This window comes from Suillus discolor (assembly GCF_016758755.1).
Source record: "Suillus discolor strain FC423 chromosome Unknown F5147scaffold_45, whole genome shotgun sequence".
Taxonomy (NCBI): domain Eukaryota; kingdom Fungi; phylum Basidiomycota; class Agaricomycetes; order Boletales; family Suillaceae; genus Suillus; species Suillus discolor.
The window spans coordinates 118,569-145,684 of NW_024541292.1; the positions used below are offsets into that span (position 1 = coordinate 118,569).

Below are 27,116 nucleotides of genomic sequence, written 5' to 3' on the forward strand. Positions count from 1 at the left end.
GTACCAGTGGCATGTTTATTGAGAAAGAGACGATGTGTCAGCAGGAGAGCGTCGATACGCAAAATCACATACATCCATTATCACTTGGATTTGCCCATATTGCATGCGGCTCAGCTCACACCATGTACATTTCAGGCTCAACCTTCTGCACGCGGATTATACACCTCTATGTATGTCACAGTGTTTCCCATAAAGTCTCACTGAAGCCGGTTCTATTTTCTGATCCCTCCGTTTGTCCGTGGCCTGTGGTGAGGTCGGCCGGGCGGATAATTGACTAGTACAGTGTTGGTGAGGACTTTTTTATTTTTATTTTTAACAAACCAGGAGCTCATGAAAACGGGAGTAGCGAGGCATCACCCAAATTTCAATCAAATATTTTTTTGCCAGATCGATTAGCTCCTTTACTCGTCCCCAGTAGAAACCCAGCAATCAACCACATCAGAGCTACATGCATCTAATTTATTGTGAACAACTACACATTTGATGAACTCCTCGATAGATTCGGTATTTGCCACGTGTAGGAGGCAGAAATATGATCGCCCACATAGTCTTATCCAGACATCTTGCAAATGTGGATTACTGTGAGATAGGCTCATATATTTATCCTGCCTCTGGTCATTTGCTCTCACGAGCACTCTGGACATTGTGGCTACGATCCTCTACAGTTACACCCTGGTATCCGGGCCTTCGGTATCAGATGACTTTGGTGAGTGCGAGTGTGGTCTTAATTTGCGCAATTAGCTGAATTGGCACTACTAGCGGTGCTACAATCATGTTTGATTTTTGCTTACTCTCCCGTGGAGGTCCGGGCGCCAGTGCTCCGCTTCAGTTAAGGATAGGGATTCCCGCACTCGCACCCTTTGTATAAAGACGCTCTACATTTTCATTTTTTCACCATCACAATCTTATTTGCAATGCCTGTCCCCGTCGTACCCCACTCCGAAGTCGATGTTCTCATTATTGGGGCTGGCCCTGCTGGCCTCATGTGTGCGAACGCTCTGGCAAATGCGAAAGTGAATGTTCGGGTCATCGATAAAAGGTATGTGAGTTTGGTGGCTAGCATTCCTTCTTACTTGATTTTGCATCAGGGCTGCTCGAGTAGCCGCCGGTCAGGCTGATGGACTTTCACCTCGTACTATTGAAGTTTTCCAGGTGAGATCGCTTCTTTACTCAATGCTGGCTGACTAATGATCCATCACAGAGCTATGGCATTGCAGAGCGCCTTTTGAAGGAATCTGTTCAAGTCCATCAAGCGGTATGTCCTTCAACAGGGGCTGTCCTTCAACAGGGACTTGGCCAATCAAACTTACTGTTTTCTAGGCCTTCTATAACCCTTCCCCGTCTGGCGGTATCGAGGTTCGTAACTTTTTGTGATCAACGAGGAATATTCAATGAATGACGGCCATCAGCTTACCAGCAGAACACAAGATGTAGTAGCTCCGTCTGCAAGATACCCATTCGAGGTATGCTCATTATTTAAAGCGAAAATGTATACCAGCTGAACGAAATGCAGTGTGCACTTCATCAAGGAGCTATTCAAGCTATTTTTATAGATTCCATGAAACCGCTTGGTGTCGAGGTTGAGTGGTCAACGTTACCAACTTCGATAGAGATCTGCAATGACGAACATGTGTTGATGGACCCTGCATCGCATCCTGTTCGCGTTGTTCTACAAAAACTAAACGCCCCTGAGGGTCAACTACAAGAAGAGATTGTCCGTGCTAAATATGTTGTTGGAGCTGATGGTACGTTCCGAGGATATCCATCTGGCCGTCCTAATCATTGTTTCCTATAGGCGCTCACTCATGGGTTCGCAAACAATTTGATATTACGATGGATGGCGAACAATCTGGTAAGCATCTATATCAGTTAGGGTTTACAGCAAGCCTAATCTCGATTGATAGATTTCATCTGGGGTGTCATGGACATGGTGCCTGACACGGATTTCCCGGATGTCAGGAATAAGTGTCTTATGCATTCCAACAATGGCTCAATTCTTCTTGTACCTCGAGAACAAGATCGCCTTCGCGTGTATGTGCAACTAGAGAACAAGGATATCATCGATCCAGCAACAGGTAGAGTAGATAAGGATAGAATGGGTCCGGATGAGATGCTTGAAGTAAGTGATACCCGTTCAACGGATCAACAATCATCAATATCCCCCTTAGGTTGCCCGAAAATCGTTTAGCCCTTACAAAATTTCCCCGACGACTGGGTTTTTGTGGTGGACACTATATATCAGTACGCATCTGACCAATTTGCCATCGAATGTTTGTTTGACACGTCGCTTAAGTCGGGCAACGAGTGGCCTCACAATTTTCCGTCAAAAACCGAGTACTTATCGTCGGCGATGCTTGTCATACACACTCTCCGAAAGCAGGCAAGTGTCTTAAATCCGGCCCTCCCCTATCAGTCTGCTTACAATGGAATTTTCAGGGCAAGGAATGAACGCAGGTGTGAGCGATGCACACAATCTAGGTGTGTTTCCTGTTTCCTGCGGCGTCGGTTGAAGCCAATGGGCTTTTACAGCATGGAAGCTCGCCCTAGTGATTCGTGGTTGGGCAGATCTGTCACTTTTGTCAACGGTACGCTCTCGTATACCCATTTGACTATCTGCTCACGCATCGCCATTAGTACGAATCAGAGCGCCGTAAATTCGCATTGGACCTCATCGTATTTGATAAAATGTATTCCACCCTCTTTTCTGGGAAGCCCTTGTCCCAGGAGAACGCCCATGGGGTTGCGCCCGAGCATTTCTTGAAGTGAGAATATGCTACCAACAGTGTTGCCTTGTTACTAATGCAACGGGGTTATAGGATATTTAAACAGTTCGGTGGCTTCACCAGTGGCATTGGGGTACATTATGAGCCTTCGATTGCAACACTTGACAAAAACCAAGAGTTGGCCAGTGGTGTAGTGATTGGCGAACGTTTCCCTCCATACAAATTCATCCGCGCTGCAGACGCATGGCCCTTTGAAATCCAGGACCTTCTTCCTGCGGACTTCCGCTTCAAATTGCTCGTTTTCACTGGTGACTTCAACGACCCACTTCAACATGCGAGGGTTGAGTCGATGGTTGCTACCATGCAGAAACCCGAGAGCTTCCTAAACCGTTACGCGACGTCTAGCAAGGGCGTTGAAAACTCACGATTTGACATCATCACCATCAGCAAAGGTCGAAAAGAAGGATTCAATTTCTTGCAGTTCCCAACGCTTCTTCGCTCTCACTGGTCGAAGTGAGTATTTGATTTATAATATGTGTGATGATATTGATAGGGGTATTCTCAGGGTATTTATCGATGACATTGATGTCACCGGTAGCTTCGGGGGGAAAGGCTACTCGTATTATGGTGTAGGCCATGAGGGCGCAATAGTTGCTGTTCGCCCCGATGGCTATGTTGGAGCTATCGCGCCCCTGGATCACGTTGAAGACCTTGATGAGTATTTCACATCTTTCATGACGGCTGCCGTTTAGTTTCCACGACCAATTCGTTTTGCACATTGCTTCAAAATAACATATTTTCTATTCTTTATGTATTAAAAAAAGTCCTGTTGTATTATCATAGAGTCATCATCAAATGCATTACAAATATATCTTTGGCTTGGAAATCTCCACATGTCGCCTTCAATGATGCAAATAATGCTGCGGGGTGTTTACACCGTGAGCGAGTGAACTTGTGAGGAGGTGCCAAATTCGAATTGAATCCGCGTGTGCTGTTGGTAAAAGCGCAGCCAGTCGTCTTACATAGCAGTCACGAGGGTAATGCAGCTGAGAACAACTTTTGAATAATCTTTCCTATTTTTGTAACTCCAAAGACGGCCGTCTCTACCACGAGTCCAAAAGGGCGACGGAGGAGAGTAAGAAACTCGGCGGCGCAGGGAATGTCGTGGCCAAATTGTCTTTGCGAGACGTGTCTATCAACCTTATGGGCATATAATCGAATGGCTTTAGTTGCAGACACCATGACGTCTGCGATGTGGCATTCAATTTCAGAGTTGCGTGCCCTTCCGTGTTTACATAATGACCTAAGGCGGGTGTGGCGCGCAGTTGCCTTTTCGAGCGGAGTCGGTGGCGCCAGGCCCGTATATGTACGTCTCGAATTTCTTAGATTTCTAATTGATGCCAAGTTGGATCTAGACGTCTATTGCCACCTATCTTCCTCTTGTTGTCGAACCAGTCGATTTTCATTAATGGGACTGTCAACATGATGACTAGAAGGCGCACAGACACGCGTAGTAACCGGGTGCGTATCCATACATACGCCCTGCACACTCAAGCTAGCAGGGCCCAGGCTACCGTGACATCACAGCCCACAAGCACAAGAGTTACAGTATCTCTCCTCGCGCACGAGCAAGATAAAGGACGACGTATTCTCTTCATAAACCATATAGCCGAGATAGCTTCGGATCCGGAAATGCCGCTGGTGTTCGGTGACGAAGCTGCGAAAGATAAAGGACGTTTCGGAATTTGGAACAAGGTTTGCTTCATTTACAGCCTAGTACCAGTCGAAGCGTACCGTTGCTTCTTAGTGACCCGTTATCGTGCTTCGCAAGCGTAACTGTGAGGAAATTGAGGTATTTGGAGTTGAGATATGAAATTTGACTTCTTTGACTTCGCTGAAGGTGAGGCCATTATTAAAAGCGAGTCTATCTCGAAGTTAGTATCTCTTGCAGCATAGTGTTCGAGTCTGACGTACTTATGGGGTCCAACATTACCAACTTTTGCGCCTCCACGTAACTTGCGAGCGGCTGTAATGTCCAGCATCTCAGCTTTATAGAACCCCATGGGCGTAGAAAAAACTATATGATTCAGTTATTACAATTGACAAGCTGACACGTTTATGCGTATGGTGTCGAAACTCTATTGGCAATATGCTAAAAAGATGTGTATGAAACGAGATGAATCGTCTCAAGAAACGTGATGGTGAACGCCAAGGCACTACGCCTCGCGGTTCAAGGTTTTTCCTATCAGGAAAGAACCGAAGTACTTATCCATGCTCTCTAACTCCGTAGATGGTGCAATCATACCGACATAACCGTCAGGCCGAACAACCACTATCGTGATTTCTTTCTCATCGATACCGAATCTCGGATATGCGCCTCCACCCAAGCGGCCTGTCACATCCGTGTCATCGATCAAGACTCTGCAAGATCATATGTCAGTGTCGTGAGACAGTAGAAAGCACGACGACTCACTTAGACCAGTGTGTCCTCAACGTCGAAGGAATGTCCAGGAAATTCACATCATCCTTGTGACCAGCGGCTATCGAAATGATGTCGAACGTAGACTGTGCCTTGCCCTGGGCAGGGGAGCCGTACTTTTGTAGGAAACTTGTGGGGAGTTCCAACTCCTCAGCAAGCCTTCGAACCTTCGTGAGCTGTTCCGATGTCAAAAGGCCAACGAAGAAGAGAAGCTTGAAGCGGGTATCTGCGGGAAGCATGTCTTGGAGCTCCATAGGACGAGCATCCGCTGCACGAACGAATATTTGGGGCAGCATCCGCTCGCCGATGATGATGTTGGGCGCGCAGCCTTGATGGATAGCATCGACAATCGCTGAAGGCATGTAATGCACACCGATTCCACTGCTGAAGCCACCAAAAGCCTGGAAGGCACTGAGAAGCGTAATTCAGATAAAGTTATAGAACGCTATTGAGAGAACTCGACCTCAAGAATTCTTCATGGGTAACACCCTCCTGGTTTTCCAACGTCCTCGGTTTGCCGGAAAACAGAGCGGAGAACTCACGATCGAAATCAATGAGATCTTGGGCATATTTCTGGCGCTCAAGCTCGTACTGAGGGGTGATAAGTCCTTGACATGAACGAGTGATACGCGAACATACAGTTTTCAAAAGGGAAATATCCGCCCTGCCCCGCAGGACTTGTGCCAGCTTCCACGCTATTTGCAAAGACTCTGAGAAATGCACTTCATCTGGAATAGGAAACCCGTACCAAGGTTATGGGTGTCGTTCATGCTCGCGTTCATACCCTGTCCTGTAATGCAATGAGACACGTTTATCTTCTTGGACCATCACATGGCTCACCTGCTTTCGGAGAGTGCGTGTGGCACGCGTCACCAGCGATGAAGACACGGTCATGTTTAGAGAACTTGGAGGCTACACGTTGACCAACTGGAGTGCCAACTGTTCAACTCGCGATCCCAATGATAGCAATGTAATGCCCTTACTGATGTAAATTGAACACCAGTCCACTTCTTTTGGTTCGTTAACTACATACGGGTAGAATGTTCTGCGAGCAGTCTGTTGGAAAAGGTATTAGCAGTCCTTTGAGGCGATCGAGTTGTTGCATACGTTGATGAGGTTCTCAGCGGTCACTTTCTGCTTGTCGATTCTTCCTGTTGCAGGATCCATGACGTCTTTATCCGCCATCTGCAGGTAGAACCGGACTTTGTCTCCTTCGCGGGGTATGATCATACATGAGCCGTTCTCGGAGTGGATTGCAGCACGATTGCGAATGTCTGGGAAGTCGGTATCCGGAATGAAGTCGATCACGCCCCAAATGTAATCTGAAATGGGCTCCACATATTAGAATATCTCATGTTGAGGAGTGAGTGCCCAAGTTGACCTGTTTGTTCCCCATCCATCGTAAAGCCCAAGGTTTTGCGAACCCACGAGTGTGCACCTGAGTAATAGGCACCATCAGTTCCACAAGAGCGTCCGACATGTTGCATGTCTCACCATCTGCACCGACGACGAACTTTGCATGAACGATCTCCTGTTCTGGTGCATCGTCTGAAGAATGTATGTGGTCCAAGACCACCTGTGCCAATGTGTCAAAAGTAGCGTCTTGTTGGGATTAGAATCTTGAGCACCTTCACAGGGTATGATGATGGGTCCAGAAGTTCTGCGGGATCTTGTGAAATTTCTAGTGAAGAAGGGACGATCGGACGGTCAACTGATATTCCTTGGGACTTCAGGGATTCGACGAAAAGTGCTTCGATTGATGCTTGTGCGATCGTGATCTGCCCGACAGTAAGAATCAGATATGAATAAGCCGAATAATAAAACATACCTTGAAGGGATAACGGGCGGTTGGAGCTGTCACATCTGCAGCGCGGCCAGTACGCTGCAAGTATTGTTTGAACAAATAGTGACACAGCAATTAACAAACATACTTCGATGCCGCCATCAGGGCCGGGGTTGTAAAAGGCCTACACAAACATCATTACTGCTTAGAATTTGAATCAACTGAAAGTCTGAGACTTACACAAAGATGCATCTGAGCACCGTCCTTCAACAAAGGCTCTGCCAAACCATAACTCTGGAGGAATTGAATATCACTCCTCTTCTATTGCAAATGTTGGGACATACTTGAAGAACTTCGATCGTCCTGGGCTGTATGCCATCAGCTTGGCCAGCGGCCACACCCACCGGTCTGGGTTGAGGTGAGTCATCCATCTGCGCCCAAAACTCTAAACAACGGACCTGTTGTCTATGATTCTAAAGTCGACTCCAGCGCCAGCTAATGCATTGGCACACATGAGGCCAGATGGACCTGCACCGATGATGAGTACATCAACATGACTTTCCTTGAACATGACGATAGGGATATGTGTAGGGATGATAGAGTGACTGTGTTTTTGGATGAGGGTTTATATATACGATTTAATACGCGTGCTGTGTTAACGTTTGAAAGACCCGCCCGAACAGAAATCCCATGATATTCGGTTCACCTTCGAAAGCTGTGTCACTGGCAGCTGTGAGATCTGGGTACTTGTACGGTATCCGATACTTATAAATGGTACGATAACAATTATGTAGACCCGAGCAATATTATATGGCCTGACCCTTTGCTTCATTAATTAAAGTATATGTATTACTCCTATTTTGTACTTGCCAACTCCTACATCGGCATCCGACACCCAAGTGTCCCTGGATGTCCGCCCGATGCACGATTTTTGCTTGTAATCGCAGGGATGCAGTGATACATTATCGCAGTAGTACTTTGGTGCATCACTCAATGCCATCAAGTGCTTTGATGCCGCATCACATACCGACTGTGGGAATTTTATCAAAACATAGCCATTTTCGGTCTCCTGCTTCCTACTATACCATATCCACCTAGAGAAGGCAATGTACATATTTAAAACGCTTTTTTGTCCCGATACAAACTCCAGACCTGGGAGGATCCAGGAGATGGAGAAGGAGATGACCGGAAATGCATCACTGCATCCCCACAATTGTTACATCATCATATCAATATAGGTGCTTGTGAATCTTCTATAGATATTATAAGACAGTCTGAACTCAACGGAACATCATCGATGTGATCCCTAAAGTAAGCTGAAGGACACCCCCTCGCACCTCAATTCCGAAATTCACCCACTCAATATTAATGCATCTCTCTGCTGTGACAATTCTCCCAATTATAGGGCATGCAGGCGAGGTAGAGCGCACCGTGACATCACAACACAGTCTACATGACTCTCAATTTGAAACGCAGCACCGGGGAACTGGGGAGTCCCTGCCGTCGACATGCTCATATGCGCACGTGTGAAGAGGTTGGCATTACTGTTGAGGCTGCACGAAATCTTGAAGCATTTTTCGCGTGGACGCCTCCGAGCTTCTTGCTGGTCTAGAGAATATCTCGTCTGACGACGTTACTGCTGGATTTGCGGCTCTCAAAGAGTGGACTGAAGAAGTTCAAAGCAGTAACGAAGTTGAAGTGCTCGAGGTAAATGCTTCAGGTTGAACAAGGGATAATACCATAGGCTATTCTAGAGGACCACAGTTTTCCGATTCCGCCGGTTGTAACCGGAGTAGATCTACCCCTGCCAGAACTTGAACTTTTCTTCCGTGGTCATCGACATCAATTGAATACTTGAAGTTGAATCACTGTGCCAACCACGCGATGGCTCGGAATCTAAGTATGTATTTGCAAAATGCCACATGTAGCGGACTCGGTTCAAGCGCGATGTCCATGTCAACGCTTGTCAACGCGATGTGAAAATGCTGCAATGTCACTGCGTGGTGACAAGACTATTCGTGAGTACTGCAATTTCACGTGCACTCGATTAAACGTGTCGCTCCATTCTGCTTGCTTGGCCTTCGTTGATGGGCTTATCGTGGGTGCTGGACCAGTAGAGCTGATGTTCACTAATCATGCACTCGCGACTGGTCACTGCTGGGATTCTTGTTAAAATTGTGTGTCTTCTTTACTGCGGTACTTATGCCAACTTTATTTCAGACCGCCGAAAGTATCAACAGGACAACGGCCGCACGCGGGCCCGGTATTCAATGATTGAAGTTCCTCAGGTCGATTCCACCATGGTTCTGTACCACATTGCTGCGACACACTAGGCTGGGATTCTTGTTAAAATTGTGCCTTCTTTACTACGGTACTTGTGCCAACTTTATCTCAGACCGCCGAAAGTATCAACAGGACAACGGCCGCACGCGGGCCCGGTCACGGTATTCAACGATTGAAGTTCCTCAGGTCGATTCCACCATGGCTCTGTACCACATTGTTACGACACACCAGCCTACTACTACCACAACGTCTGCTCAAGGCTGTCAAATGCACATGTGTGTAAGCCAAACCACTAGAGCGCGCAGTACTTGTCGTCGCAGCCGGCTGCCCGTTGTTAATGTCGATCTAAATCAAGGAGTTCTATAGCCCCGATCACGATGGTACATTCGCAGTACGAGTTTTACGTTAAATTCTCATACTAACCTCATGCTGGATGCACTCCTGACACAACTACCCCAACAGCTCGATATCCCTTTGAGATCCTGTTTAATCAAGAAGTTGCCAAGTCAATCTTTGTCGAATTCATGGACACGGTCTAGATCTCATAGTCGGCCGTCCCATGATGCCTGCTTCTATCGAGCTGTCCAATCATTCGAGGCAACTTTGAACTTGCAGGTCCGTTCATCCGTGATAAGAAACCTTGAACAAGGCAGGAAAATGATGATGTTTTCTTATTTAGATACCCCCAATCAGATGGTGCATGCTTGTTTTGTTGCCGTAGGTTTGATCTTTCCTACGTGAAATTAATGAATGATACAAGGTAGGCTTCTGTATATTTTTGTCAAGGCTGCAGATCTCGTTTATATGACATATCTGACACACGTTGGTCTGCTGATGCGCCAAGAGCACCTCACGCTCTTGTCGACCACCAGCCAGTCAGCCAATGAAAATTGTTTATCGTTTATCCACTTCTTCTTGGACGCCATTCGGCAAAGTTCTGAACAACAACGCGAACCTCAAAGGACATCTCGGGCCGTCTACATGAGGCTGATAGCAATATTCCGCAGGAGATAGCATTTTGTGACCGTCTGGCCGCCTGATGATTTAATTCATGGCCGCCCCTCGGGGAGAAGCACTTCATCATCAAACGCTGTAAGGCATTCATCTGACTCTGGTAATGGGCTTCTTTGATACTTCCTCTTATGAAACATTATTGCATACGTAGGCACAGATGTTAATGTTTACAATAAAACCGTAGGGTATCATAATAATACGGCAGGAGAAAATCACGGACGTGTGTGGGGACAACTACAAAAGACTATTAGTCATAACGTCTCTCATCCTCGCCACCCAGGCAAAGGAGCAGCTTCGGCACTTCCAATTAATACCCTCCTCGCACCACCCTTTCCAGAAGGTAGCTTCGGTGGAGGCTTGTTTGCAGCTACGCCGCTAGCCTTCAGCTTTGGTTGAGGAGCAGGAGGCAACGAAGGAGATGGTTTTCGGAAGACCTTGTCGCAGTTTTCTTTCTCTGGTTTCAGCTTTCCAGGAACAAGCTCCGCTTTGGTCTTTCCCTTCTCTTTTGTCGAAAAGCGCTTCGATTCGGGGGGTAGCACTTTTTTGAAGGGAACCAGAGGAACAACATTTGGCTCGGTCTTCTTATCCCTCAGGGGACTATCATCTGACTCTGATTCGCTTTGGAACGTCTTCTTTGTAGCAACTGGTGGGGGAACAACAGACGTCGGAGAGTCTTCGCCCTCTTCTGATACCCCGTCCAGGCTGTCAGGAGAGTTCGCAAGCATGAGAATGCGAGAGAGTGGACTTGGTTTTACAGGCGAGTAAGCATGTGACATGTGTGGCGCAAGTGGCTTCGCAAGTGGGAATGGACGGAGTGTATTCGCAACAGGAGCAGGAGGTGTTTTAGGTGATGGAAGGATAATTTTCGGTATTGCGGCTCGTGCCTGAGTAGGAGGCGACGTGTCATCTAACGGAGAAGTATCAGTGCTCGAAGCGGAGGCTGACTCGGTGTCGGTGGAAATTCCTCCTAACGTTGCCTGATGTGTATTTATCACTGGAGGAAGGAATGCCTCCACAGGGGGTAAGGACGTCCGGGGTGAACGCGGAGGGAGCACAAACGCGGAGGGTAAAATAGAAGCCCCCAAGGTTGACTTTTTGCCTAGCGCCTCAATGGCAGCCGGTGGGATAGCGATAGGAATCACCTCCGTCTCGTATGCAGGCTCTACTTTACTTGGTGGTGTGATCGAGGACGAGGAGCGCCGAGACACTCGGGTCTTTCTGCTTGCCACCTTGCCGACGACCTTGGGCTTCATAGGCGACTTTCGGGGCGACTTGATCTTATGAAGCTGAGGTGGTCGAGGTGCAGGTTGGGAGGTTGTGGGAGGTGTTGGTGGGAGATCGGAGAGCATCTGCTCGACATGCCATGAACGTTTCTCTTCAAGAAACTGGATACGCTCAGTCTGAGTATGATCATCAGTAATGTGCTAGACCCAAGTATTGGATTTTTACCTCGAGAGCAGCTTTCTCCTTGCCGAGTTTGACAGCAACATCGGTAAACTTTTTCCGCTCCTCATCAAGTTCGATCTTCATTCGCTCAAGGCGCTCAGCGGCAAGATCTCGCTCTGGCTGTGTCATGAGCTCGGCGCTTTCGTCCCTTGGATGGCGTTCTGTAGATGATGTTTGGGATGCAATTTGCATCAAGAGTGCCTGAGTCTCTACAACATGCCTGTCATGGAGTTTCTTAGCTCCATCTGTTCCGAACACTTGTTAGGTATGTGCAAGGAAACCCGATGGCGTCCAGACACGCACCAAGTTCTGAGCGCAACTCGTCGACGATTCCTTGTAATCGTTTATTCTCCAGAGCATCCGAAGCCTTGGCGCAGTCTGGTGCTGGTAGTGCAGCAGCTCGCTGTGACAAGAGTTCTGAAATATCATCGAAGATGCTGTGCGCCGAGGAAAAAAGAGTAGAAAGCTTGTCATTGGCAGCGTTGGGATGTGCTAGAGGAAATAATATGCTGTGTGATATTATTGTGGGCTACGGACAGGTTAGCAGGTTGGTTTGTGCTCGAAGCTGTAGTCATACCTCTTCATCACAAGGTGAAACTAAGCATTGCAGTTCGTGCAGTACCGACTGCAGTCGGTTTGCGACATTTACAACAAGTCGCTGTAACGCCAATGTTTCATCAGCTAGTGTAGCGCGAGCAGATTCAGCTTGCTCAAGAGCAATCTCAAGGTATCCCTTCCCCTTGCCAAGGGTTTCGGACCCGCTCACCACGTCGGCATTACCGCATCGAAAAGTCAATCCTGAAGACGAAGTTGACAACTTGGTCTGCATGTCAGAAAGCTTTGACCATTTCTCGATAATGCGCTCGACATCTTTCTCTTTCTTTTTGATTTCCGCCGAGTGAGTCGCCCGAAGAGCTATCAACGAGGAGCGTGTGCGCTGAAGTTCGGCTGAAGTTTGCTTGTGGGCTGATTCCGAAGCTGCCAAAGTTTTGGAGGCCGTTCTGCCACAAAATTTAGATTTAAATTTTCGATAAAGATAACCAATCGCTCACGCCATTCGTGACTTGTAAACGTTCATTTCGCGCTCTGCATTAGCTGCCTTCTCAGTGGCTGAGCGATGCATCCCCATAAGCCGCTCGTGGTCATAAGAAAGGGTGCGCAAACTGGTCGATAGATCTTCAGCGCGAGACATGTCATTCTAATATTTCAAAGGAAAGTCTTGAATGAGACTGGTATCACTCGCGCTATCACATAACCGCGTTAACGCACCACTCTTTGGCCTAACATAGCAAGCAAACACCTTGCAAGCTGATCGGCGTCAGAATTCGAGAGTCCTTCGAAGGAGATCCCAGGTGAATGAGTGAATCCATGTGCCACAAGCTGAGAGTTGATGTATTCCAGACTGGATGTTGACGCGACGGAATCGGAGGACGTTGCTTCCGAGCATGGTGATCCAAGGTCAGAAATAGAGACATCAAGACCCCAATGCACCAGCTTTCGTGGTGTGACGGCCATCATCGGTCGTGGTGCTGAGTTGTTGGTTGTGGTTGTCGTCGGCGTCGTCGATGTTGAACTATTTCTGACGCGACTCGGTCACGTGTAATCAATGTTAACGCGTGACAGCGTAAAATCTGTGACAATATCACAAACCGAATCATGATGATTCAAGACATGTCGGAAATCTCGGAAATTGATTTCAACCGATTAGGATGCTTTGTAATAGTCCCAATATCACACGTGATTGGCAAGCCATTGCAATAGAAGCCACGGTTTGGAATACATATTATAATGACGCCATAAACGTTACATTTACACCTCTAATGCTCATTACATTTTCCAATTCCACTATGTTTTCAATTTTTTTGGGTGTCATTGCAATTAATTTTCAATATAATGGTGATCTTTGGCTTGCGCATTACGATTAGTGATGTTCCGGCCCGGCTTTGGCTTGGCCTGAGGGGGCTCGGGCTCACCATATTTCAAGCCAAGGCCATGAGCCAAAGCCGGCCAAAAGCCACGGCTTGAGCCAAACGAAGCCGCGGCTCTTTTGCTATCAGTGCGACATTATATATTGTAGTGCAATAGAACTACGGAACAAGCAACATGGAGCAGACCTAGTCTGTCTCAAAGTCAGACACCTCATCATCAGCTTCATCATCAGCATCGTCTTCCGCATCATCAAGCATGATATCCCAACTATCCTTGTCATCACCATCATCACCTGCAGTCTTCGAGTCAACCGAAGAAGTTGTCAATGTCGGCAGTTTTGCCTTTCTGAGATGACCCTGGGTCTGCGATAGAGACGTCGACATCAACAAGAACCCCATCTTCATCAACTAACTCTGGGGACTTCTCTGGGGACTTGCGCTTCCTTCTAGCACACTTAGGGTTGACACGAGCGTTCTCGCGCTCCATATCACCAGATTCATCGTCATCGAGGGCATCATCGAGGGCATCATCGGGACACACATGTTTGTTGGATGGGGGAGGCGCTAATTGTGTGGCTGGTACAGGCACTGTGAGTGCAGCAGGCTGAGAAACCTCTGAAGCACGCTTGGCAGCCTCAGCTGCACAAAAATCGTTGATAGCTTTTGTTTGGGAGGGAAGAGCCGCTTTCTCCGAGTGTTGAAGAAGGGCAGCAGTGGGTTTGATTTTGCATACGGGACGCACAACACGTGGCTCATCTTCACCATCGGTGAGAACTGTGCCCATCATGCCAGTCATTGCAGGCAGCTACACAGATAAAATACACACACATACCATTTATAAACAACTGAAGCTTGTTCAAGAATCCATCAAGCTCACAAAGCTGCAGCACAAAGTAGGACTTGAGAGGTGCATAGATTGCTGAAAACAGTGCAATATGATACGGCGGGTGATGTCTGTTTTTCCGTCACCGGGGTGAGTATTAGCGGAAGCTTTGAAAGAAGACAACAATGGCAACTCACCGTGTCATTCTGACATACCCTACAGTATGATGGACTAGGAAGCAAGAACCAAAGAGAAGCAAGAAAATGACAAAAATAGAGTTGACAATCAGGTTCCTGCGCAGTACTTACATAATTCTAAGCTGCGGCTTGGGCCGGCGGCTCAGGCTTCGCAGAATTGAAGCCTAGGCCAAAGCCCTTGTCAGGCCGTCACCTGGGCCTGGGCTTGGCCTGGCTCAATTTGGCCCGGCTTTGGCTGGCCCGGGGCTTGAAGCCAGGCCGGAACATCACTAATTACGATGGGTTTGCATTGCACATGTCAATTATTCCCATAGTATTCTGCCAATTACAACATAAATTTTATTGCGCTGTAGAGACTCATGCCTCTCCTTGTGCAATATTGCAGTTTTCACCAAGGAGTATGCTGCATGAACTTGTAGTATCACTCTGTATGCTATCCACAGCTATTCCTATACGAGGCGCAGCTTTCCCACGCAACGCGCAACTCGTGCGCGTGCCTTTCCCGCGCTTCACAATGTATATGCGCGCGCACTTTCCCGCGCTTGAGCGCCCTATAGCGCCAGCCATCCAGAAGCATCCATCCACTGTCCACCAAGTTCCCTAGTGCGTATATTTCCATTTCTCACATTTGCTTATCGTTCCATCTTTATTTTTATCATGGACCCTTACTTACATATACCTTTACATACCTTACTCGGTAGCGCTTCGGCTCCGCATGACAGCGCTTAGGCGCCATACTTAAGCACCAGCAGTACATACTATTAGGAACTTACTCACCCACCACAAACAACGGAAGACTGAACCACAACAATACCCATTTACTACCCAGCAGAGCATAGTTGAAATCTATTCCTTGGCACCTCGCATATAACATCTCTCAGCTTGCATCTCTCACCTCTTGTCTGGTGTCTTATCATCACTTAAGCAAACTCACTCTTACTCTCTCTTGTTTCTGCATACACGCGCATGCATTCCCGCGCTTCGCGCATTCTCGCACCTCGCGCACACCTGCGCTTTCCCGCGCTTCGCATTCGCCAACCAGTAGCGCCTTTGGCGCCTACTACTAGATCCTTGCTGCACTTGCTTCCCCTTTAGGGTCAAATGCACTTGTCGTCTCAAGTATAGCAGACTAGGCAACACGCGACCTTACAACATTTATAGATACAGTCAGGAGCATTGTTTGTGCCTCGCTGTATCGTTGAACCTTCAACGTTGAAGGTACAACAATTCAGATGGTGAGTCTGAACAATGTTGGGTCTTGCAGAACCTAGCTGCTATTCGACCCTAAAGGGTTTCTGGACCAGGCTCAAGGCTCAGAGGAGAGGAAATGTCATAAAAACTGCTCAAGACTCAGACAGACTCATACTGGTAACTGGTGAAAAGATAACTTCATTATGTAAGCTACAAAAGTGCAAACATAACACTAAGGTAAAAACAGTCTCTGCAAGCCCAGCCAGAAATGAATCCCTACAGCACATTATAATGGATATATAGTTGTACATTATGATCAATTTCGAAACATCTAACAGTTGCACGAATTCATTATACTGGCACTCGCAAGTCCTGCGGAGACCCTTGCGCGTACGAATGCCCCTGACAAACTTTTCGATCTTGCTTCAAGAGGAGCTGATGGATTTCATTAGTATTAACAGTCTTCATACGTCACACAATTACGCACATCCATTCATGATCTCCTAGTGGTCAAACACAATGTCACTCTGGGGGAAGGCTTGACCAGCTGTCTGTGAGCGGAGATCACTGTTGAAGCCAAAGGACTCCATGACGGGGAGGTACGCCTTGATGGTGAACATGGGCATTCTTGCTCGACTATGAATGGTATCAGCACCCTGTAAAATTATGAGGCAAGCGTACCGAGATACACTGGCTCCTGGAGACCAGGGGTAGCAAGCAAACATGCAGCGTAGCAGACACGATGGCACGTAGGAATGATTTGTCCACCGCCATGATGGATAGCATCAGCGTGCAGCTGTCAACTTTGCATAAGAAGATGTAATACAAGTAGGCATGAAGTGAACTTAAAGTGACATCAAGGACATTGAAATGGATACCACACATGTTCTCCTCAGCACAGACACCTTCCTTGGTTGCCCACTGGAAGGCAGAGTCCTTGATTTCATTAAGGTACTGCACACCATTGGTAACATCAATGAGCAAGTTGGGGCCAGTGGTATCGGGACCGAAACACCAGATCTTCCTTGCATCGATGACATCGTCACGGGAGTTGACGGTACCAGCCTCGATTTCCTTGGTGAGTTCCTCATTGAGAGGCATTGCTTTGGTGTAGAGATGGCTGTGTTTATTCTGCGACTTGGACAAGGTCATGATTGTGGACTCAGCCTTGACAGTCGCATGGTAGCCGTCGATGACAGGGTCAGATACCTTGAGAAGAACACCAGCGTGGTCTTCTTGGAGATCCTACAATAAGGGTCAGACTAATGAGATGGACCAGCAAGTAGATAAATTTTTATAGCTGTTTACCTTCAAGCAAATTTCCAATTAAAGTGCAGCTCACCAGCACCAGTGACAATGTGCTCACCAGTATAAGCAATCCAAGCCTAGACACAGAGGTCAGACTCCAACAGATGCTCGAGACCTTCGACAAGCTTGGGCAAATCTGCAGCGTCATTGTAGACATTATAGTTTAAGGGAGATGTGGACTAAGTTCAAAAGAGAAACCAAAACACCAGTGATGCGTGTTGCAATGCTGACATAATCACTGCACAGAGATTGTGAAGTTCATGGTGAACTTGGTATACTTATTTGATTCATTGTATTGGTACTAGCTATCATCAAAATTTTAAGAGCAGACACTTGACATCAGGACCGCTGAATCTAAGTGACTACTTGAAGAGAGATAAATTGTGAGTAACTGTAGCTGTATCAATAATCAGGAGAAAAGTTGGGATATGTATTAGTATTAACATTTCTTCGAACGGCCACATCGTTTTGGGGCCTCAGCGCCTCCGTCCTGTAACACCTTTGACTTCTTGGACCGACCAGCCTTAGACTTCGTCTTGACAACCTCTTCGACTACTGTGACCTCTCCAACAATCTCATCTGGTCCAGGTCCATGCTGAACTTGAAGACTGGTGATCAGCGAAGAGTTGGTTGCTACACTGGCAGTGAGGGTTGATGTCATAGTGGTAGTTGACAAAGGAGTAGGAGCCTCATTGGAATCACGTAGCGCTATATTGCCTGTAGCTTTAGCGAGGACGTCAATACTAGCATTTTCATTGTCAGACAGAGACAGATCATCTTCTGTGTCTGCTGCTAATCCAAGTCGAGCGAGACACATTTCTTCTTGAAGATCATCAGCAGAATCCCTACTGTTAAGATCATGAGAGGGGCAAGAAGTGCGCTCGAAAATGAAGGTATTGATATGCTTGATGATTGTCTTCAGGCAAGGCTTCTCCCAGTCGCAGATCAGCAGTTCTTTAAAGAACATAAAGATCATGCCATAGTTGATTCTGGAGGTCTTCCCTTTGCCTTCTTGGGAAAATTCCTGGTCGGGTGATAATAGAAATATGTTCTATTAGAAGTGTACAGAGATTGAATCAGCCAAGATGAGCACAATGAATAAAGGCCTAGACTTACTGCGACAATAGCCCAAGCCACAGCCCCAGGTGTTACTGCCATGACGCCCCACTTAACTGCGTTGGGTGGAGCACCGCCCTGTCGTCTACTCTCATTGGAGAGTGATGTCCTGCCCTTAAGGCAGCAGCTCAGTGTCTATCGATACAGTGTAGATTAGATGTCAAATGTGAATGAAGTGAATGACGACGCACCTTAGCAATAAGTTGCCAGTTACCAAACAGTGTTTTACAACTGCAGTTGACAATATTCCCTGGAAACAACATAGGTGGCAGAGTCGGATATGACTCGCCGGCTTTGCCAGTGGTGCCAAGTAGCTGGCTGTCACAACCCCTTAAACAAATTAACGCAGGGCAGAGACTAGGACTCAAACACAGAAAGATCACAACAAAGGATAAGGCAGCAGGTATGTCTTGGATTGCTCACTTGGAGATACAAGAGGTTTGAACTAAAGAACTACTGGCTACAAGACACTACCTATATACATATATTGAAGCGGAGATCGAAACTGAGTATGAACTAACCAGCCAATGAGAATAATTAAAGGTATCGTATGATTCTATAATTATGATGTCATAACATGTGCTGCAGCTGCAGTAAGACTCTGGAACATTCCAAGAGTGTCGCATGGCATGATGTCATCTTCTGATGAGTCACGTGATTCTGATATAGGGGAGTTTGGTAATTCTACAATAGATGCCGTAGGCGCTTCCTCGACTATAAATACATTCTTAGGTTTATCTTTAGGTACAGGCGCTATACTTGTGTGCTTAAAGGACTTCAAATTCAGAAAAGTATAATGATTCGTATTTGGAACTCGTGACACTGGCGAATCTCAGTTTCTGTGTCGCGAGCATATGAGATGGCGAAGTAACACTGAGGAAGCTCGAAAATCTGACCAGTGGCACTCCTGAGCTTGTTAAGCTCGGAGGCACGACCAGCACAGACTGCCTTGGAGAACTGTAGATAGTGTCAATGGTACTAAGTAAGACATTGCATGATAATGAAAAATAAATGTATTACCACGTTCGAAAACTGATTCATCGGCACCAGGTGATACAGGTGCTGGGGGAGCATGTCGTACAATTCTGCCAGAACTGCAATCTCCTGCGAACCTGTAGTAGCATACCGAGCAGCTGTATTGAATGACAGTGCAGGGTCGGGAAGTGTTGTTTTGAGCAGGGCTGCTGGCGGAGGGAACATATTGACCATGAGACTGTATCGTTTTGCACAGACCTTGAGTTCTGCTTCGAAGGCCAGAATGTCTTCAGCAACCGCATCGTCCTTCTTGCGGCGACCCTTATTGGCCGATAGTATCTTATTCTGTTCCTCCACGATGCGGAGTCTTTCCTTCAGTGCCTGGTTTTCAAGCTGTGCATTCTTGACCCCCTGTAGACATCGATAATGCTTTGGTGAGTGATACGAAAGGGAATCATGTACTTTCATACTTACTTCTGCTTCGTGTCTAGAATGGTGCAGTCTTCGTTCACTGGCAGCCGCACTGGTAGCCTGACGTTGAACAATATCAGAGGCTGACCCTCAAACAACACTATGCGTAGGTCCGGGCCTCTCATCAGATGATGAAGATTCATCAGCATAACGAGATTGAGACATGATAACAAGTCTAAGGGGAGACGAAATCAGCGACACTTGAACGTCGAAGTGGTGCTTGTACCAACAGCACAACACCAGCTACAATTTATATGCAGTTTGGATGACAGTGGGAACATGTCGGACCAGTGCATATGGGGCATGGTATTGGGGTGTGGAGGACAGGTTGTGCGATTAATGATGTATTCGGAACCTTGATAAGCCTCTGGATGACATCAAATGAGTGGCTGTAGACTCGGATCGTGAGAATGGACTCATACTTACGGTTGGTTTGAAACGAGGATGCTGCAATATTACTCTCATCCGCCAAAAGCAGTATTGTCGGCGCGAGTGCGGTTGATGTCAAGAGACATTAAGTGTGTTGGGGCAGACCCGTCCGCTCAGGGTTTGTTAGACATGTTAGCGTTGAACTAAACCAAAGATAAACAGAAATTGATCAGTAGTTCCGACTCGAACATCCTGACTCTTACGGTTTGAGAGTCCCTGCCAGACAATGGAAGCTTGCAGGAAGAGTACATAATAAGGGCCCCATTGAGGATACAGCGTGGCGTGAATGATGTTGGATCTGTCGCATTGTTGGGTCGCCACAGAGATAATACCAAGCTTACAAGTATCCATGCCACAATTCTAAGTCTCCACCCAAGGTCTGTATGCTGGTGTCCTTGGTAAAGAATGCGCGTGTATTGTTTGGATATCTCCTGCAAAGAAAATGAGCACTACTGATAAAAGCGCAACGCACAAATTGCATGCCTGGATGATTAATTGGAGGACATTGATGACAGTCAGAACCTGAGTAGTCTGCTTGGTCTGTTTTCCGTCGATGAATGCTTGCAAACCGCTGTAATTTGACAGTAGTAAGTGGAAAACTGGGGGGGAAACATGCTTGATAAAAGTACATACCTGGAGGACTCCGCGGGTTGGGACAGACCCATCCGTTAGGGGTTTGTCTGACATTGATGGCCGTCAGAACTTGAGTAGTCTGCTTGGTCTGTTTGCCGTCAATGAATGCTTGCAAACCACTGTAATTCGACAATAGTAAGTGGAAAACTGGGGGGGGGGAAACTCGCTTGATAAAAGTACATACCTGGAGGACTCCGCGGGTTGGGACAGACCCATGTCATTATCAGAGTAAATAGAGCTTGAACTCGTGCTTAATGCCAAAGGCAAAGAGTTTGGTGAGGGTGTGTACACGCAAGAAGTTCAATGGAAACGGGCCTCGAACATGCCCGACACTTGATAATATGCCCTCCTGGAGAGATAGCTTTGCACGTGGTGATGGGACAGGATGCAAAGGCATAGAGAAGTCGCCACTACCGGATTGTGCCGATTTGCATTTGGTGCCCACGCACCATGATGTGCAGGCTGCAAATTGAGCTGCTTTGCAGCTAGTATGGTACAATGGGAGTCCTTGACTGGCGTAAGCAGTGGTTGAGTGAATGTGTGATGAAAGAAAGGGGAAGGTACAGTGGATGGAGAGGATCCAGAGAGGAAAATGGTCGCCTAACACGATTGGTTTGATTGGTTTCTGAGGATGTGAGATGGAGTATAGACAGTGCACTATGGGTGGTGATCTGAATGGAGATTGTAAGAAGATATCGCTGTCGTTGTGATCCTGCTCCTGAGCCATTCATCTACTTCATGTGTGGCATCTGCTGGGAACAATGATCGCTATCTAAGAGGAGACGGTGTCAACAATGAACATTGGTGACAGATGCTCAGATGACACCCTGACCTTTGGGGGAGTTTGATAATGGGCTGCGCAACAGCCTGAAGATATTGGTGAGACACTCTGGTCGCATGCTCTAGTTCTGGATTTTTGTACAGAACCTATGTACTGTGGGACAGACGTCGAGACGAGTGCCGTCATCGTTGCCGGTGTACTGTTTTTGTTGTCTTCATTGTTGCTGTCGTGATCATCACTGTGGTCAATGTTAGGGAGGAACAAAGGTTGCAATAGCTGAATCTGACGGCTGAAGAATGAGCGTCCCAGGCCATTATTAGACATTGACATGCTCCACAGACTCAGAGGGTCCAGAGAGGGAGGAAAAGAAAACGGACATTGCATGATGCGGCTAGTAATAAGTATGAGTACATGTCCCTATACTATGATGAACAACATAACAAAGGAATGTTAGTTGGCATGAAGCCGCAATGATGGTTACTAGTCTAAGTGCCTGGCTGCGAGGTGCATTTGCTTCATGCGCAGAAATATATCACTGTCTACAGTGTCCATAACGAGAAAATCACCAGGTATAGTGGGATCGGGAGCAAGAGCGACTCCTCGGATGATTGATTCTGCTAGTATGAACTCACTAGCAGTTTCTCTCGGTTGCGATCTAACACGCCAAAATTTCAGGTGTTTGTCCTTCTGGAGACGCCTCCCAATTGGTGCGTTGTCTTACTAGGATGTGATTGGCAATAAAATCACCAGTTCTCACTATCCTCCATGGTCAACAGTTCAGACAAATACCAACAGTTGATAACGTGGTCGTTCGTGGGAGGAGGCGTAAATAGCTGGGTCAATCTAAACAACTTCTAATGACTTTAGGTGGGTTGAGACAGTGACCGTTAACTGGCTTGATGTAGTGCTTAGGTACTTGAAGGTCGATAGTCCATTAACTGGCTTGATGCAGTACTTAGGACGGTGAAGATAAGGATCGTAAATGGTGTAGCCAAATCGATAACTGGCTTGATGCAGTACTATGATGCTACTAAAAGAGGATTGCAAAGGTGTGCAATATGAAGATGAAGATATGAATCACACAGTACACAATGAATCAGAGTAATATCTTGTAAACACTCCCTATTCTCAAAAATTAGAGGAGATCAAACTAAGCCTCTAACACAATCGAATCAACCAAAATATGTGGCTTCGAAACTAACTTCTCTGCTGCTCAGGCACTCACGATGAGTATGACGCAGAATCAGAACAGAGTACACCCTCTTGATGTAGTCTTAAAGCAGCCAAGCTCTTAATATTGTTGAATAAAGTGCTAGTCTTGTTTGTCGTCCTCCTAATCGTTAAAAATACGTAAATTCTCCCAACAGAAAAGGTATCCTGTGTTTGTAAAGAGAATGTGACGAAACTACAACTAGATGACTGATAACCGTGTACCAGCTAGTGTAATTCAAGGATTGGCTCAAGGTAGGCCTCAGAAGATCAGTATGTTGTGGGAAATGATGACAAAAGAATGGAGGGAATAAACTAATATTCACTCAGATGTTCACACAAATGTAGGGTGAGAAATTCAGGAAGATACTCAAATCCTCCTCCCTCTCTCTAAAAGGGGGATGTCTGTCCTCTCAAAGGAAGCTTATTTCAAAAGGGAGATTGTCATTATTCAGAGGGGAAACTGGGCCCCTTATATACTACTCTAAATGTGGCTGTGTAACTATCTATTTAAGGAAATATGACTCATCCTGACTCATACTGAGTCATATTAAAGATGACTCATAGTGACTCAGACAGAAAATGATTCATAATGACTCATACTGAGTCATAGTTGAAATGTCTCATGATGACTTGTTCACTTCTCAAATATTCCCATCTATCAACTTTCTTCCTTCAGTTTCCTGACTAATCCATCTCATCTTACTAATCCATTTCATCTGACTAAGCCATTGATCACACATGAACTGTTGAAATGTTGAAATGCTACTGTAAATATGTTTCAGAACATACAGAAAAAATGTGAAGAATTTGTAAAAAAAAAAACACTCATAAGATTGTGAGAGAATGCTGACTAATGTGTTGTGGTATGTTTGGAACTTTATCTTTAGATTGGATCAGTGTTAATTGAATTATTATGTAGTATTATGGGTTTGTTATGTCTGAAAATTACTCAAATCAAATCATAATGTGTTATAGAAAATTCTCAGTAATTTCATAAAGTATGGTAGAGAACGTCAAAGCTAAAAAGTAGCCATGACCATGCACAAAACAAGTTTGGTGCGTGTCAGCATCGTATGAATGTACAAGGGCGATGGGATAGGATGTGTCATTGACATTACATGTAAAGAGGAATAGGAGCCGTGCAAAAAACACACCAGTCGTGGTGTTAACGATGATGCAGTCATATTGGGGAAGATTGTGGAATCTCAGGCTGCAACGGAGATAGTCTGTGGTCTGGCAGAAGTCAACTAGTGACTCATAGTTAACCTTGAGGAATCGAAACTCTATTATCTGCTCAGTATTAGTCATGTGTAAGCACCGACATTCAATGTGATAGACTTACTTCGTCAGAAGGTAACATGTTCACCTGCTGCAAGACAGTGGGCAAAGCATTTAAAAATGCATTGAGCTTGGTGCAAAACTGCCTGAAGGAAGGGTTGTCAATATGTCGTTCGTCGATTGCCTCAAGAGACTTTTTCGGTTGCCTCGATCCAAATCTGATATGGAAATTGGATGCGATGTTAGTATCCGGGCCAGTCTTGTCAACCTCGTCTTCATCCATCCGAGCATCATATGCAGCCAGTTCGTCTACTCAACCACGGATGAACTCAGAAACGAGAGACCAATGGTCTGCACGTAAAATCTGTATGTAATAACCTAGATTAAAACTAGAACCAATGATATTGAAAATAGGACGATGAACTTGTGGTGCTACATTTTTGAAATTGGTTTGTTGTTGATATGACTCCTTTAGAGGACCATGACACTTCTCATTTGGCTTTGTGTTGTAGTTGCGAGTTGCTCCCTTAGCCTCGATGTCGTTGAATAAGTGGGCAGCTAGATGGATCTTCAGGAATGACCAGTTTTTGTCTGGCCATAAAGCTTCAGACTTGCGGATGTATTTCTAACGAATCAATCTGAGAGTGAAAGGGCCATCAAGAAGTCTAATATGACATACATTCATTAGTTCCAAGAAAGATTGAAGGGCTTTGCGTCCTGCAGCTATCATTTTCGTGGTATGTACCTCCAATGCTGCATACAGGTCCACCTCGAGGTATGCATGGATACATCGAAGGAGAAGGTAAGCAATTTTACATTCGTCAGTGTTCGGAAGAATATCATGAGCTGCAAATACTATTAGCTGGTTCGGTAGTACATAGTCCTGTGAGTAGAAGACACTCGCACTTCGATAAAAAGATCATTTACCTTGAAAATGTCTTCGTATTTACTGCCATCAGTAAATGTTATAGCCATGACAGCATCAAAATGATTCATATTGCGCCAACGTGGCAGTGCATCAAAACTACGAGTGAGAAATGAGAACAAATTATGTTGTGAAACTTGACAAGTTTACTTCTGGTCAACTTTTACGGCGAAGTCACGTCCCAAAAGACCGATTAGTACTTGTAGCTCTGGCCACATGTGGTCCCCAAAGAGACCTCGGAGGACAATGTGAAGGCGGTCATAGCATAGTGCACGGTGCACATCAGTAGTCTTGCGATTCATCTTGTGAAATGTGTTCTAAATGTGAGATGGTTATTGCAATAGATCTAATCAAATCAAACACTATCATACATCAACATCGCGAATTGACTGTCCCTTGAGTATTGCCTCCCACTGTCCTTTGCGGTGCTCTGCCCTTGCCTTGATCAAAAGGTCATTCATTGCCTGGCATGTGCGAAGAGTATAGTTATGGGGCATGACAGAAGACAATTTGTCCTCGGGGATCAGACAGATTGGGCATGGAAAGTTGCTCATCACGCCTCGAGTGAGGGACATTACACTCCTGGACCACCAAAAAAGTTAGATAACATATCAATAAACTTAACAAATGAAACCTGACTGCTCCTCGTAGTCCGCGGATAGTATCAACACCAGTGTATAGAAGAGCCTCACAACATCGTCCCAGCAATTCGCCCAGTGGCCATGTTTCGAAGGCGGTATGATTGATGCAAGCACTTTCTTGAAGGCAGCATGCCATACAGCAACTTTGAAGTTAGCGAATTGTTGGGTACCTTTGTATTTCAGGTCGTCTTTGACCTATGGAGTGATGGTTAGCTCTTGATGCAAATCTGTGATGAACGGCCTTGAAACGTACCAGTGGGAGCCATCCAACCACTCGTCCCCCACCCACCCCATTTCTGTTTCTGATGGTGACAGGAAGGTTTGCTAGCCGAGCGATGACAGGATATCCCTTCTCGTGCCCAAATGATGATAGCTTCGACTTGTCAGCATACAGGATGAACGCCAACAGTTTTGCTTCTGGAGGGATCTGGGACTACATAATTTTCCTACACATCAATGGTATGTCATAGTATGACATGGAAATACGTACCTGGCATTCCCAAAATGCATCTGCGGTCCATGGCTCATCAATGAACCTAATAAATGAGTCTCCATCAAATTTCGATAGCTGCTGGGCATCAAAAATGCAATGAGGGCCAATGTCAGGGTGTTGCAAAATATCTACTCCCCAATCCCAAAGGGAGCGAAAATAAACTGTATATTCCATGTCATTGCCATCAAGTGGTACTGTAATAGTATCCTTTTCGAACTGAACTGATCAGATGACTTGTGACAACAAACATAGATAAGACTTACCGGCGTCAAGCGATGGGACGCTGCTTCCCATGTATTCCGAACATCGGCGTAATTTTTAAGAGTGAAGTCTTCGGTCCTACCATGCTGAACCAACTGGATGAGGCACGTCGTTTGTTCATGAGTGAGTACGGTCTCGTGCACCAACCCCGCAACCTCAAAGTCAAGTTGGCATCTGAATGGGAGCCAAGGGTGGCGATCTGGGCAGGGTGGCTCGTAGTGATGTTGTCGTGTGAAGTCAGAGAATGCTTCAATGCGCATTGTGATCCTCGCGTGCGGATGAAACTCAGTGCGGATATCATCCACACTGGTATGTTCAGGGACATTCTCGGGCTCAGAGCGATCTAAACAAGATCTCAGCACACTGTATACTGACCAACTGATAGCAACTCACCCGATAGCATGTCAACGTCGGCGTTATAATGGCCGACGTAGTCGTTGTCATGATCATAGCCATGGTCCTCGTTCCAGGCTTGTCCTTGTACGGCCAGGGCCAGCACAGCAACTGTAAAAAGTAGAGTTATATTAGCAGAATCATATTAGTATTGATCCGCTGACCTTGTACAGGCGGGATCGAAGCCCATAGCTCTCCATCTTCTTCTGACTCTCTTGCTCGTTGCTCGCAGGCTCTTTGGTGATGATCGAAGCCTTTGGGCTTGAAACTGCGTCCACAGGTATCACAGACTTTCTGTCTGTCATCTGGTACATATTGCAAATACGCAGACAT

At 46.3% G+C, this 27,116-nt stretch overlaps 8 protein-coding genes across 8 annotated transcripts; 2 read left to right on the plus strand and 6 right to left on the minus strand.

Moving 5' to 3' along the window:
- Positions 1-909: 909 nt before the first annotated feature.
- F5147DRAFT_754247 (FAD binding domain-containing protein) lies at positions 910-3,797 on the plus strand. The gene is made up of 15 exons (XM_041440280.1): positions 910-1,039; positions 1,089-1,152; positions 1,202-1,255; positions 1,321-1,356; positions 1,410-1,463; positions 1,514-1,745; positions 1,796-1,852; positions 1,905-2,119; positions 2,169-2,241; positions 2,294-2,380; positions 2,437-2,478; positions 2,530-2,585; positions 2,635-2,762; positions 2,817-3,236; positions 3,289-3,797. Exons 1-15 carry the CDS (start codon positions 915-917, stop codon positions 3,473-3,475), a joined length of 1,830 nt encoding a protein of 609 aa, XP_041290386.1. The 5' UTR covers positions 910-914; the 3' UTR covers positions 3,476-3,797.
- Positions 3,798-4,771: 974 nt separating this feature from the next.
- Positions 4,772-7,766, minus strand: F5147DRAFT_706508 (FAD binding domain-containing protein). Its single transcript, XM_041437996.1, has 16 exons — positions 7,444-7,766; positions 7,330-7,393; positions 7,226-7,279; positions 7,134-7,169; positions 7,031-7,084; positions 6,831-6,980; positions 6,697-6,778; positions 6,584-6,640; positions 6,310-6,524; positions 6,186-6,258; positions 6,043-6,129; positions 5,951-5,992; positions 5,842-5,897; positions 5,666-5,793; positions 5,197-5,613; positions 4,772-5,144 (listed from the first exon to the last, which is right to left on the minus strand). Exons 1-16 carry the CDS (start codon positions 7,554-7,556, stop codon positions 4,940-4,942), a joined length of 1,833 nt encoding a protein of 610 aa, XP_041290387.1. The 5' UTR covers positions 7,557-7,766; the 3' UTR covers positions 4,772-4,939.
- Positions 7,767-9,033: 1,267 nt separating this feature from the next.
- Positions 9,034-9,968, plus strand: F5147DRAFT_706511 (uncharacterized protein). The gene is made up of 3 exons (XM_041437997.1): positions 9,034-9,168; positions 9,344-9,883; positions 9,948-9,968. The coding sequence occupies exons 1-2, from the start codon at positions 9,121-9,123 to the stop codon at positions 9,632-9,634; spliced, it is 339 nt and encodes a 112-aa protein (XP_041290388.1). The 5' UTR covers positions 9,034-9,120; the 3' UTR covers positions 9,635-9,883; positions 9,948-9,968.
- A 445-nt stretch (positions 9,969-10,413) lies between these two features.
- Positions 10,414-13,279, minus strand: F5147DRAFT_283944 (Afadin and alpha-actinin-binding-domain-containing protein). The gene is made up of 6 exons (XM_041429027.1): positions 12,998-13,279; positions 12,781-12,926; positions 12,306-12,729; positions 12,032-12,257; positions 11,732-11,973; positions 10,414-11,682 (listed from the first exon to the last, which is right to left on the minus strand). The coding sequence occupies exons 1-6, from the start codon at positions 13,244-13,246 to the stop codon at positions 10,546-10,548; spliced, it is 2,424 nt and encodes an 807-aa protein (XP_041290389.1). The 5' UTR covers positions 13,247-13,279; the 3' UTR covers positions 10,414-10,545.
- A 684-nt stretch (positions 13,280-13,963) lies between these two features.
- Positions 13,964-14,476, minus strand: F5147DRAFT_706513 (uncharacterized protein; the record flags this gene model as incomplete). The annotated part of the gene is given in 2 exon segments (XM_041437998.1): positions 13,964-14,159; positions 14,178-14,476. The coding sequence occupies 2 exon segments, from the start codon at positions 14,450-14,452 to the stop codon at positions 13,964-13,966; spliced, it is 471 nt and encodes a 156-aa protein (XP_041290390.1). The 5' UTR covers positions 14,453-14,476.
- Positions 14,477-16,370: 1,894 nt separating this feature from the next.
- On the minus strand, positions 16,371-17,332 carry F5147DRAFT_809478 (ribosomal protein S5 domain 2-type protein; the record flags this gene model as incomplete). Its single annotated transcript, XM_041443417.1, has 4 exons — positions 16,371-16,498; positions 16,549-16,663; positions 16,723-17,112; positions 17,234-17,332. 4 exons carry the CDS (start codon positions 17,330-17,332, stop codon positions 16,371-16,373), a joined length of 732 nt encoding a protein of 243 aa, XP_041290391.1.
- A 488-nt stretch (positions 17,333-17,820) lies between these two features.
- Positions 17,821-19,680, minus strand: F5147DRAFT_809483 (uncharacterized protein; the record flags this gene model as incomplete). Its single annotated transcript, XM_041443418.1, has 5 exons — positions 17,821-18,226; positions 18,292-18,426; positions 18,483-18,609; positions 19,115-19,248; positions 19,312-19,680. Coding segments are annotated over 5 exons (1,171 nt in total), but the record flags the coding sequence as incomplete, so codon positions are not given.
- A 2,380-nt stretch (positions 19,681-22,060) lies between these two features.
- F5147DRAFT_580627 (uncharacterized protein) lies at positions 22,061-27,116 on the minus strand (the record flags this gene model as incomplete). Its single annotated transcript, XM_041431557.1, has 13 exons — positions 22,061-22,267; positions 23,837-24,082; positions 24,135-24,379; positions 24,449-24,695; positions 24,750-24,932; positions 24,998-25,094; positions 25,146-25,312; positions 25,367-25,577; positions 25,635-25,831; positions 25,890-26,069; positions 26,127-26,345; positions 26,393-26,760; positions 26,948-27,116. The coding sequence occupies 13 exons, from the start codon at positions 27,114-27,116 to the stop codon at positions 22,061-22,063; spliced, it is 2,736 nt and encodes a 911-aa protein (XP_041290393.1).